General features: G+C 65.3%; 1 protein-coding gene across 1 annotated transcript in view; it reads left to right on the forward strand.

The window, feature by feature from the left end:
• The first annotated feature begins 3,825 nt into the window (after window positions 1-3,825).
• The window catches only part of VWC2 (von Willebrand factor C domain containing 2), a 43,101-nt gene continuing 33,098 nt past the window's right edge, over window positions 3,826-13,828 (forward strand). The window contains exons 1-3 of the mRNA XM_045828889.1: window positions 3,826-3,831; window positions 4,733-4,948; window positions 5,008-5,811. Of these exons, the coding sequence (XP_045684845.1) occupies window positions 3,826-3,831; window positions 4,733-4,948; window positions 5,008-5,811 (1,026 nt within the window). The remainder of the gene's footprint in view (window positions 3,832-4,732; window positions 4,949-5,007; window positions 5,812-13,828) is intronic.

Below are 13,828 nucleotides of genomic sequence, written 5' to 3' on the forward strand. Positions count from 1 at the left end.
GGGCTCCGCGTGGGTGCAGAGCCCTTGGGTGCAGAGGGCCAGCTGTACGCGTGTGAACCAGAAAACCTCGAATGAGCGAATGGGAACAACATCGCTGGGGCAGAAGGAAGCAGCGGGACCCGGATGCGAGTCCAGACGGCGGCCTTGGGAGGCCTGGGGAACGCCCAGACGGCGTGGCTCCCGCCTGGGGCCCGGAGTGCCCTTGGGCTGCCCGGTCCTCGGCTTGGCCGCGGGCCCTCGAGGCTGTGTGTTTCGTCACTAAGTCTCTGGATGAAACCAACGTCGGCTGGCAGTTTAACTCACACTGGAAGGTCCAACGAAGATCAGCAAAACAAGGGCCAAATGGAATGGCTGGATGTAAAGAATAAAATAAGGGCTGTTACGAGGTAGCTGAGGCCAGCTCTGCAAGTGTCCGACGGGGAAGCCACGCTCTGGGGACCGAGCCACCTGTCTCTGACCAGCGGCGGGGGCCCGGTGCTGAGTCCCTCGGTGGAACCCTGCTGCCTGGCCCTGGGAGACAGCTGGAGAGGGGGGGTGACTGGGATGGAGAAGGCACAGGCAGAGCAATAGAACGGGAACTGCTCCGGGCCCAAGACAGCCGAGACATTCCAGGACGCCTTATGCTTGGTGCTGGAAGAAAGGAGTTTCTCCTTAGCTGGAGAGAGACCAAGTGCGCACGCTCTTGGGTGAGAGCAGGGAGAGCAAGCCCCTGGGGGACCCTGGAGAGGGCGGGAGAGGGGGATAGAGAGCTCAGTGAGAGCTCAGTGCCTTTGCAGGACCTCCGTCCGCCCGCGATGAGCAGGCCTGGAGGGGGCGGGGCGGGAGATGGCCACAGAGGCGGGAGCGGAGGAAGCACGCGGTGCCCTGTGGTTTGTGTCTCTTCTCTGAATCGTCTGATGGGCACTTGCCGTGGCCCGGCTGCAGGCTGCGCGGGCACAGGAGGGGAAGGCTGCGTGTCCAGGAGTGACTTCAGGCAAGGGGGCTGGGGCACAGAAGACGGGAGAGAGAGGGAATTAAGAGAGGGAATTAAGTGTGTGCCGAGCTGTCTTACAAACGCTGTGGAGTATGGGCTTGTAGGGACGGGGGGGCTGGATCTGAAGCTGGAACGGAGCTGCCTCTGCCCAGCGGCAGCCTCACACGCAGCAGAGCCGGGCCCCGCAGGAGCCAGGCCTGCCCTGAGTACATGCACACAGGCCGCCCAGGCACCGAAGGCAGTTTCTTCTCCCGTTAGGTTGAGCTTCTGATGCACCTTCTGCACGAGCCACCACAGTCCTGCTGAGCCTTGACTGCAGGTGGGAATGGCTGTGACTTCCTCGGCCCCCACAAGACCGAGGTTTCACGGCTCTTCTTTTTCCCTGGACCGAGTTCGGAAGTCAAGTCGAAGGCGGCTTTCCCAAAGGTGGGAACTAAGCGAGAGCAATGCCATCCATGCCTCGGGCCCCAGTGACCCGCAGTCTGTGGGCACAGCGGGGGCTCTGCGTCTCCCGCCAATACCACCGCAGAGGGCACCTGGGACGCAGGGCCCCGGAAGGCCCCCCTTCCCCGGGAGCTCCCCTGCCTGGCCATTGCCTGTACAGGCCGCGCCCCTCCCCGGCCCCCAGTCCTCGGCGTCCGCAGGCAGAAGAGGCACAGGTGCTCCTTGCCTCCTCGCATCTGCTTTCGAGGGTCCACGAGGCCCCGTTTCTCGTTTCAGTCTGCTACCCTCATTCCGCATCTCATTTCAGCCTCCTCTCTGCTCGCACGCCAGCCACACACGCGCCCTCTGCCCGCGGCCTCGTGCCCTGCCTCCAGCGGCAGACCCACGGACCCCCGCGTGCCTTCCCTCCCGCCGCCCTCCAACCCCATCTCCCATGTGGCTCCCACCCCAGCGCGTCCGGTCTCAGGCCTCCCTCCAAGGATAACCTGCCCCTCCTCCTCCTTCCGATCTGGGGCACCCTCCACCGGGGGACCCTCCCTCCTTCACGCCAGTGTGCACGTGGTGTCCCCGTTCCTTGGGGAACACAGGCTGGGCCCTGCCGTAGGTGGGGCTGGTGCAGGCACGTGGACACCGTGAAGTCCCAGGAACCGACCTCCAGGGTGCACAGCCTGCCTGTCTGGTCACCCTGACCCCCCCACCCCCCGCTGCCCCGAGTCCTTAGGAGTGAAGTCATGCGGGCTCTGGAGAACGGGGAAGCTGGGGAGACAGACCGGTGTCCGACACAGCAGGGTCAGTGGGGCCTGTCCGTGGCCTTGGGGCGGGGCGGGGGGGACAGGAAGAAAGAGCGAGGACTGCAGAGGCCGAGGGATGCAAACCGCACGGAAACCCTGCACCCAGCTCTGGGGCTCTCTCCCCCGCTCTGCCTCTCTGTCTCAGGTCTGTGTGACGCATATGGGGGAGTGGGGCAGCTTCTCCCCAGCTTCCTGTGGCCTCCCTGTCCTCTCCAGCACCTCCCGGAAATCTGGTTTGCCCGTTATGAGGTGGGTGGGGGAGAGGGATTGGTCTCAACGCACCCCCACAGCTGGAGGCCTGGGCCTGTGGTATACGATCCCCTTGTTGTCATGCGTCTGAGCATCCCCAGTGCTTCCAGGACGGCGGCGGCAGGAACCAGGGCCCCGGGCACAGATATCCCCACGAAAATGCCACTTAGGGGTTGGCTCGAACAGCCACTTCTCTTCCCTTTGTCCGAGAAAAGGAGCACGTTTTCGACCAAGATCAAAGAGTCAAACCCGACCTGAACACACAGGCCTCTGCGCACGGCCCGGCACGGGAACAAAGTTAGTCCCTGACGCTCCCGTTTGCGGCGGAAGGGACAGCGAGCAGCCGGGGGAGGCCGGAGGGGCCAGGAGAGGCGCACGGATCTCCCGGAAGGACGCCGCGCGGATCTTGTATGAGTGTCTTCCTCTCCCACGTCCGTCCCTCCGGGTTCGTGAAGGTAAAGAGGAGAAAGCTCCCCGCTGTCGGCTCAGCTGGCCCGGCCTTCGAATTCCAAACCCGGCACACTGTGGTTCGGTTTTCCTGCGGTGGCAAAACCAAGCTGTCCACAGGGCGGAGAGCCGGAGAGGCCCGATTAAGAAGAAAAAAAAAATTAGAGGGAAAAAAAAAATAAAAGAAAGGCGGGGCGGGGAGCGCTGAGGAAAGGTCCAGTGGAAAGTGAACGAGTGACAGGGAAGGGGCGAGAATGGCAGCCGTGGTCGGGCTGGCGGCCGGCCGCGGAGTGGGGGGCGCGGCCGCGCGCGAGCGTGACAGGTAGGTTGTGCCTCCAGCAAGGGAGCAGGTGGGTGGGAGCTCTCCCGAATTCCAGGCAGCGCGGCCTCAGCGGCGGAGCGAGCGGGGCGCGCGCCGGGCGGGAGGCGGCTGCAGCAGGCGAGACGGGCGCGCAGTCTCCCAGGCCGGCCTCAACGCTACTCGCCCGCCGCGCTCCGGGCGTCTCCGCTGCCGCGAGCGCGCCGCCGCCGCCGCCGGGCTTCCCCGCTGCCTGGTCCGGAGAGCTCCCCGCACCTGCCGGAGGGGAGTAACGAAGTCAAGCGGCGGCTGCCCCAGGGCGCGCTTCGTCGCGGAGACGCGGGGACGAGACCCCGGGATGAGCCGCGGAGGGCGGCGCGGGCTCTGACGCTGGTTGGGCAGCCGCTGCTGGCCGCCGGCAGCGCGACGAGCAAGCCCGCGGAGACGCCCTAGCCCGGTGCACGCGCCGGGCGGAGCGCGCAGGTGGGGCTGCGCCCTCCGTGGTGCGCCCCGCGCGGGTCCCCAGCTGCCGGGAGGATGGGTGCCAGCGCCCCGGGGCCGCGCGCTCCGCTGCTCCCTCCGCGTCCGCCGCGAGCCCGGAGTCCGGTCGGCGCCCTGCGATCATGTACGTAGGCTGGGCGCCAGCCCCAGGGAGGAGGGTGCACGCGGGGTGTCCACTCCCAGGGCTCCGTTTAGGCTCCGTGCAGCTCCGGGGAAGCTTCCCCCTCCCCAAGTTGGTAAATATGGGTGATTCGCCCAGGGCTGAGGTCCACCGGGCCTGGCCTGGGAATGAGCGGAGGACGCAGATGACCGGAACCCTGCTGGAGACCCGGTGAGGGGGAGGGAGACACCGGAGCTCGCTGAATTTGGGGGGTGGGGTTGGGAGGGGAGGTACAGGGTGGCTGGGTTGCCTGCACCCTGAGGTATCTTGGGTTCTCTGGACCCCTTGGGCTGCAGAAACTTTGGGATCTGGAAAGGCTCTGGGGACAGGGGTAGTGAGTGGGGCTCGCCCCCGCCCTGCTTCCCCACCCCCAGCCTCCCCAACCGCAAACTGTAGCGCCCTGACCCCCGTCCTGGGTACAAAGCAATTGGGAGACGGAGCACTGCGGCCCGCGAGGAGCCTCTCCTCCCGCCCCAGTCGCCGAGCAGCCGGCGGGGCGCTGTGGCCAGTGGAGAACCAAGTCTTTGGAATCCCCAGCACCCTCCGGGGAAGGGGGCCTGGGAGGGGATCGGAAAGCACTTAAAAAGTTGTTGGAAATGACTCAGGGGGTCCTAGCAGCTTTGTTTACCCCCCTCCCCCGTCCCTGGGGTGGAGTGGGGGGTCCTGCCCAGCTCCCAGCACGGTCGTGCGTGTCCAGCTCCACGGCGGCATTCTCCACTTGGTAACTTTTGGGGATTGTGGCCAGAACCTATGGAGGGGCAACCTGGGCGCCTGAGTTATGTGGTTCTACCCGAGATCGTGGGTGGGGGCGGGGGGGGTGGGATGCGGCCCCCGCTCGCGGCGTCCCGCGGCTCCGCCACCCGCCCCAGGCCGTCTCCACCGCCCCTCACGACTACCGGAGAGACACTGCGGCGGGCGTTTTCCTGGAACTTCGCTTCCATGCCCGTCTCCACGAGTCGGGGACGTTTAAGAAGCCCGGCTGGGCGCGGACACCGGGCTTGCGGCCCCCGCGGGGCATGCGGCCGGGGCCCGCACGGTCCCGCTCGTTCCTTAGGGCGCTGCGGGAGCTGGGCGGCGCGGGCCGGGCGGGGGCCGGGGCGCGCGCGGGCCGCGGGGCTCAGCTGTGCTGCTGTTCTCTCCACAGGGACGGCGGCTCCCGACTGGCGGCGGCGCGCCCCCGGGCCGTGAATGCGACTCGCCCCTCGGCCGCGCTGCCCGCCCGCCCGCCCGCCGGGACGCGGTAGGGACGCCCGGCTCCACTGCGATGGCAGTTGGCGCGCTGTCCAGTTCCCTCCTGGTCACCTGCTGCCTGATGGTGGCTCTGTGCAGTCCGAGCATCCCGCTGGAGAAGCTGGCCCAGGCGCCGGGGCAGCCGGGCCAGGAGAAGCGCGAGCACGCGTCTCGGGACAGCCCGGGGCGGGTGAGCGAGCTCGGGCGCCCGGCGAGGGACGAGGGCGGCGGTGGCCGGGACTGGAAGAGCAGGGGCGGCCGCGGGCTCGCCGGCCGGGAGGCGTGGAGCAAGCAGAAGCAGGCCTGGGCCGCCCAGGGCGCGGGCGCCAAGGCCGGGGACCTGCAGGTCCGGCCCCGCGGGGACACCCCGCAGGAGGAGCCGCCCGCCGCCGCCGCCGCCGCCCAGGACTCGGCGGGCCCGGACCCCGCGCCCGCGACGGAGCCGCCGGAGGAGTACGCGTACCCGGACTACCGCGGCAAGGGCTGCGTGGACGAGAGCGGCTTCGTGTACGCCATCGGGGAGAAGTTCGCGCCGGGCCCGTCGGCCTGCCCGTGCCTGTGCACCGAGGAGGGGCCGCTGTGCGCGCAGCCCGAGTGCCCGCGGCTGCACCCGCGCTGCGTCCGCGTGGACACCAGCCAGTGCTGTCCGCAGTGCAAGGAGAGGAGGAACCACTGCGAGTTCCGGGGCAAGACCTACCAGACTCTGGAGGAGTTCGTGGTAAGAGGCCCGCGCCCGGGCGACCTGGCACCCCGGGGGGTCGGGGGTTGAGGCCGAGGGGAGAGCCCTGTGCGCTCACCGGAGAGAAGAGGTGCTCTCGGCCCCTCAGGGGTGGGCGGCGCTGTGCCTGGTCCCCCTAACTCGGCCTCTCCATCTGGGCGTGGAGGTGATCTGAAGCAACCGGCCACTGGCCGCGATTGCTCCTTCTGCCTTCGGGGTGGAAGGGCTTCCTTGGAGGGGGCCGGCGGCTCCGAAGGGGCGGGCCCCACCGCCTCTCGGCGGCACTTCGGCGGGAGGGACCTGCTCCCGTTTGGAAGGGCGGCCTTTGGAAGGCCCGACCTCCTTTCAGACACAGGCCCACCGGCCCCGCCATTTGGGACATAGTCTTAAGTCAATAGCCAATCAAGGGAGATGAGTCACATAAATAAGCCATTTCCCTAGATTCTGTGTGGGGGTACCATGCAACTATTCTAGAAATTGGGAGCACGTGCTTGCTCGTGGGATGCCAAAACGGAGCGGTCAGCAGAAACAAGGGGCCAGTTCATGGGTGAAAGGACGGTCTATTCTCCGTGAGTAAGAGCACTGGCAGCGGCGCCCAGCTCCTGACCGCCTGCTGCGCGTGGAGGCGGCTCCGGGCGGCTACTGAAACCCGCGCTGACTTCCGTAAACCTCAGCGTGCGCTGCAGGTTATGATCGGGCATCTCCACTTTACGGGGAACGGGAAACTGGGACACAGAGTATTTAAGTAACGTGCCGACGGCCCTGCGGCGGTTCCGAGGTAGATTCGCGTGTCCCGCGGAGCAGCTCTACTCTAGGGCGCATGCGTTTACCCACCCCCCAGCCCTGCACTCTGCTGGAACCGGACCCCAGCGCAGCGGCTGGGGTGGCGGTGCGGCCCAACACGCATGCGCTGGCTCGCGGGCACTCAGAGGGGCCTGCTCTCCCCCCGAGGGCCTGGGAGACTCCCGAGTGCTGGTCATCCATTCCACCCCCACTCCCCCGCCCGCCAGGCGGGTTCCACCCGTGGTGTGCCTGAACTTGGCCTTGGCCCTGCCTGGCCCACTGACTTGGAATGCCAGAGATTTTCTGGGCTGCAGAGGCATCCTGGGACCGTGAGCAGGGAAGGCGGTGGGGGAGGATCCCGCTGGAGCCCCTCGGGGCCCAGCCGCTGAGTAGTGGGGACTCAGGGGGCCCCCAGGGTGTGAGCGCCTGCGCGGAATTTTAGGGTTAGGGCCCTGAGCGCCGAGGGAGCAGAGAGCCAGGAGGGCGGAGCGGCAGGTAATGCCCCAAGTGTAGACAGAGAACTCCGCGAGTTCGAGTCCGGAAACGCGAGTCTCCATTCTGGCGTTGCCACTAACCAGCTGCGTCCCCCCAGAGGGGGTGCTGTTTCCCGCCGGGTAGCTAAGGGGCCCGGCCCCCCCCGCCCCCCGGCCCCAGGCTCAGGGGAGCTGATGCCATCCGTACCCGTTGGCCCTCCCGGCTCGTGGCTTCGGCCCATGGAGAAACCAAGAAAACTTTGATGGGAAACTCGTGGGAACCAGGCCCCAGCCACGAGTGAGCCAGGGACCCTCGCCACGCTGCCTGACTCCTGGGGGTGGGGCAGGCGCCTCCCGGGGCGTTGGGTGCCGGCTGGAAGCCCAGAGGCAGGGGTGGCTGTGGGTGCCGGGGAGCCCAGAGCAGGGGTTTCCAGGGTGGGCCGGGACAGGGCTGTAGGCGCGGGCCCCACGGAACAGCTCTCTTGACACTGAGGTTCACAAGAAAATCGAAGTGTTTTAAGATCAAAGGCAAGTGGTTGGTTTTAATTATTCACGTGGATTGTTGCACCGCGTAGAGCTGCTGGTGAGGGAGGTGGGGATGTTATCGGCATTCTGATCTGAGCCGAACAAACGCATCGCAGAGCGGGCCTCTGTGCCCCTGAGACCCCAGCTGGAGGGAGCATCTCCAACTTCTGTTTAGTAATTCGCTGCCAGCCCGAGGCCACGGGGCTGCCTCTGGGTGTGGGGTGTGGGGAAGGGCCTTCTGGTTTGACTCCTGTTTCCGAAACCTGCCCAACGCGCAGGGTGAGAGTCCTGCCCTGGAGAGGCCGGGCGACAGCGGCAAGAGAGGCTGGGAAGGTCGCAGTCCTGGGAAGGATGAAAGCGCCGACAAACCGGTCCTTAGAGCGTTAACCGCATCCTTCATCTTCAAGTGACTCCTCATTCTCAGCGTTGGTCCCGGCCCCGTGGGGCTTGAGGGCATACCCGGGCGGGGAGGCCGGGCAGCAGCTATACCTTCCTCATTCCGCGGCCGCCCCCGCAGTTCACACGACCACGCGAGGATTCCGCTTCTGGTTGTACCGGGGAAATGTCCGGGCGTTTCCCTACTTCCACGTGGCTTTGTGTCAGTCCGTCAGTGTCGGTATTTTCGTCTTCTTCCTCGTCAAGACAGGCTGCTTCTTCGGGGCGTCAGAAGGATGGTGTAGGGACGGTCTAGGCACAGGGGTGTCCAGCCTGCCCCCCGCGGGCCGCATGCAGCCCAGGCTGGCTGTGACTGCCGCCCAGCACAAAATCGTAAATTTACTCAAAACACGATGAGATTTTTTTGTGCTGACGTGTCTCAATGGGTTTAATGTGTGGCCCAGGACAATTCCTTTTCTTTCAGTGTGGCCCGGAGACGCCTAAAGGCTGGACACCCTGGTGAGGTCAGCTGGGAGCCCAGGGGCCTGCGGGATGCAAACACCCCGCAGGGCAAGACCTGGGTGCAACCACCGTTCACACGCCTGCTCGGGCGGTCCCGGGCGTCAGAGGGAGGAACGGTAGCCGGTGGTTTGCGGGGTGCAGGGCACATGGAAAATGGAGAGGGGGCACATTCCCGGCCTGAAGCGCCGGCTGGGGTGCAGGCAGGTCCAGCGGGGCCACGGTGCCCCCGGCAAGGAAGGAGCGCACAGGGAGGCACACGGGTGCTTGGGCAGACCGTCATCTGTTCTCTGCTTCCCGGGGCAGGGGCCCTGGCGGACGTGGGGCGCTCACGGGGGGTCTGCAGGAGAAGCAGACAGAACCCCAGGTCCTGCCCTGTGCCCGGGAGCGTGCTTGGTCTCTGCCCTCCTGCGCTTCTCCTCCCTCGAGCATGCGTCTGCCGCTGCCCTCGCTGCCCAGCTTTCTCCGCGCTCGCACCTGCCTTCCCCCGTCCCTGGCCGGCCCTCGCCCCACTGAAACCCCCCTGTCATACCGCCTGGCCGAGCTCAGCCAGGCGGGAGCGAGAAGACCTCACTCGTGGCTTCAACAGAACATAATTCAGCTGCTAATCGTAATTACAATGACGTCCTCATCCATCCAGGATGTTTGTTTGCAGCTTCACTAGTTTATCTGAACGAGAACACAAGGACCAGGAGAACTGCCTCTCAGATGAGGCCGAGTGTCCTGTCCTCAGCTGGTACCTGCAGGCACCCGACTGGGAATAGGCAAGTCTGTCTGTTGCTTCTGTTGCCTGTGAATGCAATGATCCCGTTTGGAGCAACAAAGGAAGTGGCTCCTCTCCTGGGCATCCCGACGCCTTGGGGCGGGGGGGTAGGAGGTGGTGACCGCAGACATGGGGTCTGCATGCTTGTCTCCCTGTCCTGGAGAACCTCACGGCGTCCACGTGGCCTCCCGAGGTCAGACCGGTCAGGAGAACTGAGACCGCACGCTGCCGCCACCATTGGCTGGCTGATGCCTGTCCACTCCAGGCGTCCACACTGGCCACCACAGCCGGTCAGGAGCTCCGACAGGCACCTGTACAAGACTGTGAAGAAAAAGGGAAAGCAGGAATTGTGAGTTAGTGCTGCTTGCAAGACAGAGCGTGAGCGCCGTTGGCCTGGGCCCGGCGGAGAGAGGCGGTAGCAGGTGGGACGCTTTGGGACCCGCGAGCCCAGCAACCCTCCCCGAGGGCTTCCGCGTCGGGCCTGCCACTAACCCTGTTGCAAAATCGCATTTCTAGAAGTTCAATCATGGAAAAAAAAAACCTCACGTGAAATTTGGACTCAAAAGTCTGATCTAAACAGATCTCTACTGCAATTCTGGTGCAGGGCCTGCGGCGGGGGAGGCGTGGTTCCTCATGCTTGCAGAGGGACGGGGTTCAGGCTCTGTTGGCTGATGGCCCTTGAGATGATCAGCGCCGTGACGGCGGAGCTCGGCCGCGCCCGACGGATCCCGCCGGGTGAAGCTGATGCTGTTTTCAGCGTCAGTCCCGCGCGTGTGCTGCTGCGGGACCCTGAGCTCGCTCACTCCGAGCGGGAGTCGGAAAGTTCCGGACTTCGCAGGCGGTTTCTCCGGGCCTTTCCCACGGGTCCCCAGCTTGGTGGGGGGAACACAGCTCGCCTGACCCACGAGGCCATGCTCCGTGTGGCAAATACGGTGGAATCAGCCCCGTGAGTGTTCGGTCGCTCATAATGGGAGGAAGGGGACCAGTGTTCACTCCTCAGTGCCTGTGTGCTCTCCACATCTTTTGGGTGATGGACACAGCAGACCACGGAGGTGGCATTTTCTTTATTTTAAAGGAGAGAAAACTAAGGTTCAAATCAGTTAAGAAACTGGACTGGAGTCGCCGAGCTCCTCAACGGTGGAGCCGGCATGGGCGTCCTGGCCCGTTGGACCCAGAAATTGAGCACCTCCCGCCAGGCCGCCTTATCTCCGTGACCACACAGTGGCGGGTGGCATTCCGAGTGTGGCCGGCAGAATGCACGGTCCGTGGAGAAGGGAAAGCTCACGCAGGCTGGGAGCCTGGGCTGCTTGCACGTCCAGGAAACGCTGGGTGAGTTCGGTGAAGTGTCAGTTTATGTGGATTACGGGACTCAAGGCGTCCAGGGTGAAATAAATATCCACGCTCTGCAAAGCGTGAAGTCCTGAGTCGCAGTGAGAACAGAAGCTTTCCGTTCCAGGAGCTCCCTGGGGGCACGGGGGGCGCCTCCGATGGGCAGCGGACCAAGCACCGGTCTCCAGACGTGGCCAGGACCTCGGAGATCAGCGGGCCTGCCGGAGGAAGGGGGGCAGACCAGGGGCCTGAGGGCCAGCTGCCGCCCAGGGAAGCGCTCCGCTTGGCTCCCGCACAGAGTGCCGTTGTGTGTGACGAGCACAGGTGCCTGACAAATGCGGGGCTCACGTCCACCCCAGACGGCCCGGCTGCCGTGAGGACGAGAGGACTCCCAGGTGGCCGCGCTCTGCCAGAGCACAGGCAGGTCACCCTGTCAGAGGGGTGTCAGCCCTCCAGCTGACCACGCGCCCATTTGGCGTGGCTTACCTGTGGTCCTTCAGCCATGGGGCTCTGTCGTGTCTCTCTTTACACAGGTCCAGAGATGTCACCTTAAGAAACCGACGCTTTGTTCAAAATCACGCAGCCAGCTGGTGTCAGAGGAGGCCTGGGACCCCAGGGCCCAGGCTGCCCAGCCCTGCCCCTCCGGTCTGGGTGGGGAGTCTGCCGCTAGAACTCCAAGGACACAGTGCCTGCCACTGAAAGCCATCGGTCGGTGTGAAGCCTGGTCCCATTTCACCCCCGTGCCTGGGTGACTCTGAGCCTCCCTACTGCCCGGTGGTAAAACCGGGAGTGGACCCTGCCTGTCTGTCCCGTTACGAGAGGCACGTGATGCCCACATAAAAGCAGTTTGAACCTGCACAGCTCTGAGCGCACCTGAGGCCGGGCCAGCCAGCGGTGCGCTGCAGGTGCGCCGTGCTGGGCGCGCCCCCGGCGTGGTTCCCGGTCCCTGGGAAGGCTACCCTGTGCCACCGTTAGCAAGGGGCTCTCGGGGGCCGTGTTTTCCTGTGGGTATTTCCTTCTCCGATGATATCTCCAAATCTGGGGGTTTCCAAATGAAAAAACATCATCCTTGCATCTGTTTATTCACAATGTCGTCTGGATGTTTACTTGCCCGGCACTGGCCCGCCCGGATGCTGGAGGCACGGTGACAGCCCACCGGCTGCCCCTGTAAACAAGCAGTGGCCTACAGTGTGTGACGTGTCCAGGGGCGTCCGAGGGCCTCGGCGGGGACACCGTGGAAGCTGGGTGTCTGGCCTCCCTTGTGGTGCTGCTGGTTTGTCACTAAGCGGCAGAGGGGTCCTGGGGCAGATGCCCGGGGAGGAGACAAGCGTCGGTCTCCCACGGCGCGAGCGGGCACCGGAGGGAAGGCCACCGCTGCCGCCATCTTTCACGGCCGGGCCCTGGCCTGGCCGTGCCGCCGGGAACCCGTGCTGCTGCCTGTCTGTTCCCAGGCTGACACGCTGCCAGCTGGACTTCACCGGCCATTCTATTTCTGTCGGGCACTGGGGTGCGGCCAGGACACAGAGTGCCTTCTGAATCTGCAGGAAAGGACGGCGTCTGGCGTCTGCCCCCGGCCCTGTGGCTCCCTCCGGAGCTCCTGGCCGGCCCGCGGACAGGCCCGGCGGGGGGAGTCCAGGTGCCGGGCGGCTCTGCACGCTTCCTCCTGCGGCTGCAACGGCTTTGCTGTACACGTGACGGGGCCCCCCACCCCCCACCTCCCCACCTGGGAATATGGAGCATGGAGTCGTAGCCTAAAATCCCACCGAGTGCAAAACCCACGAAATCCTGAACATCGTGTACAACTCCTCTTCTTAGAAGCGGAAATGGCCAAGGCAGTGCGAGAGGTTCTTCCCTGGGAGCGGAGGTCAGACTCCGGAGCAGGACCTCAGTCTCGCAGCGGCAGCTGTCTGGAGCTTCCTCCGATGCCGGGGCCCGGACCCTCGGTGCCCGAGGCCGGGCTGGAGCGCACGGCGAGTCCAGGGCCCCACGCAGAGACGGGGGTCAGACCCGGAGGTGTCTCAGCAGGAGCCCCTCCTGCCACGGGGTGGGGCGGGGCAGACACCCACCCCCACCGGGCCTGAGCCCTGCGCAGAGCCGGGGGGGCTCTCCCCGAACCGTTGCCGTCTGGCGTATGCACGCCCTCCCGTGGGTGCACAGCCCACCGTCCTGCTTTTCTGCGTGGTTCAAACACCCCAGTGGGGTATTTCTGTTTAGAGGGGTCCCGGGCTGGCATCTGTCACAGCACACGCCCTCGGCCGTAAAGAGTCCCCACAGATAGTGTTCCAAGAATGTGGTGTCGGAGCCAATCACACGGGAGAAGAAAGGGCTACATGGACAACAGTCGGCAGAGACGAGCAGCCGGAGCAGACCCGGACGCTGGGCAGAGAGGGGAACACTCAATGTGCATGAAGAAACCCACGCCGGGGGGAAACGGGTGGGCAAACAGCCCCAGGGCATCCAAACCCCGAGTCAGCTTTGGGGGGGGAGGGGAGGCAGACAGAATGGTACGAAAGCCGGACCCGTATTCAGCGGGAGGGTGTGACAGTGGACGGTGCGTGAGGCACAGGCCACGAGGAGGTCAGCGAGCCCGCAGGGGGGCGGGAAGAGCAGGCCTGGGGGAACTCGCGCATGTAGACGGGGCGCAGGGAGACAGCGCGACCCAGGGAGGGGAGGGAGAAAGGCCCTGGGGCGCAGCCAGACCGGAGCCTGAGGGAGGGGGTGCAGGGGGCGGGGGACGTGGAGAGACCGAGTCCCCGACTCCCTAGCTGGCTGGTCCCTGGTCTCCGACTCATGTTTGCATGATCCAAGCATGGTGACGCGAACACGCATACCCACGCTGCACCGTGTCACAGCGACACAGGAGACACCAAGGCAAGAGCAAGGTGTTAACTACAACTAGAGAGAAAAGACTTTATCCACAAAATAACCGTCAGCGGGTTGTCAGCTGACACCTCCTCGTCCACGGGAGAAACCCCAAACAGCAGAAGGAGATCCTGAAGGAATGAAGAGGGAAGAAGAGGGCATCCCATGTTTGTGTCCAGCAAAGCCGCCTCTCAGGGCTGAGCCTGAGCACAGGTGCCTGCACAAAACCAGAGCACCCACCAAACGCCCTTCCCCCGCAGAACTCACCCGTGCAGCCGAGGGGTGAAACGGGGACGAGGAGCGAGGTCCCAGAGGGGCAGTGGCAGAGCCCGGCGGGCACGGAACACAGCCTGTTGTTCGATGAACCCCAGAGGGGTGGCCGTCAGCC

The sequence above is a fragment of the Phyllostomus hastatus genome, unplaced genomic scaffold (assembly GCF_019186645.2).
Source record: "Phyllostomus hastatus isolate PE091 unplaced genomic scaffold, TTU_PhHast_1.1 phas_scaffold_78, whole genome shotgun sequence".
NCBI lineage: Eukaryota > Metazoa > Chordata > Mammalia > Chiroptera > Phyllostomidae > Phyllostomus > Phyllostomus hastatus.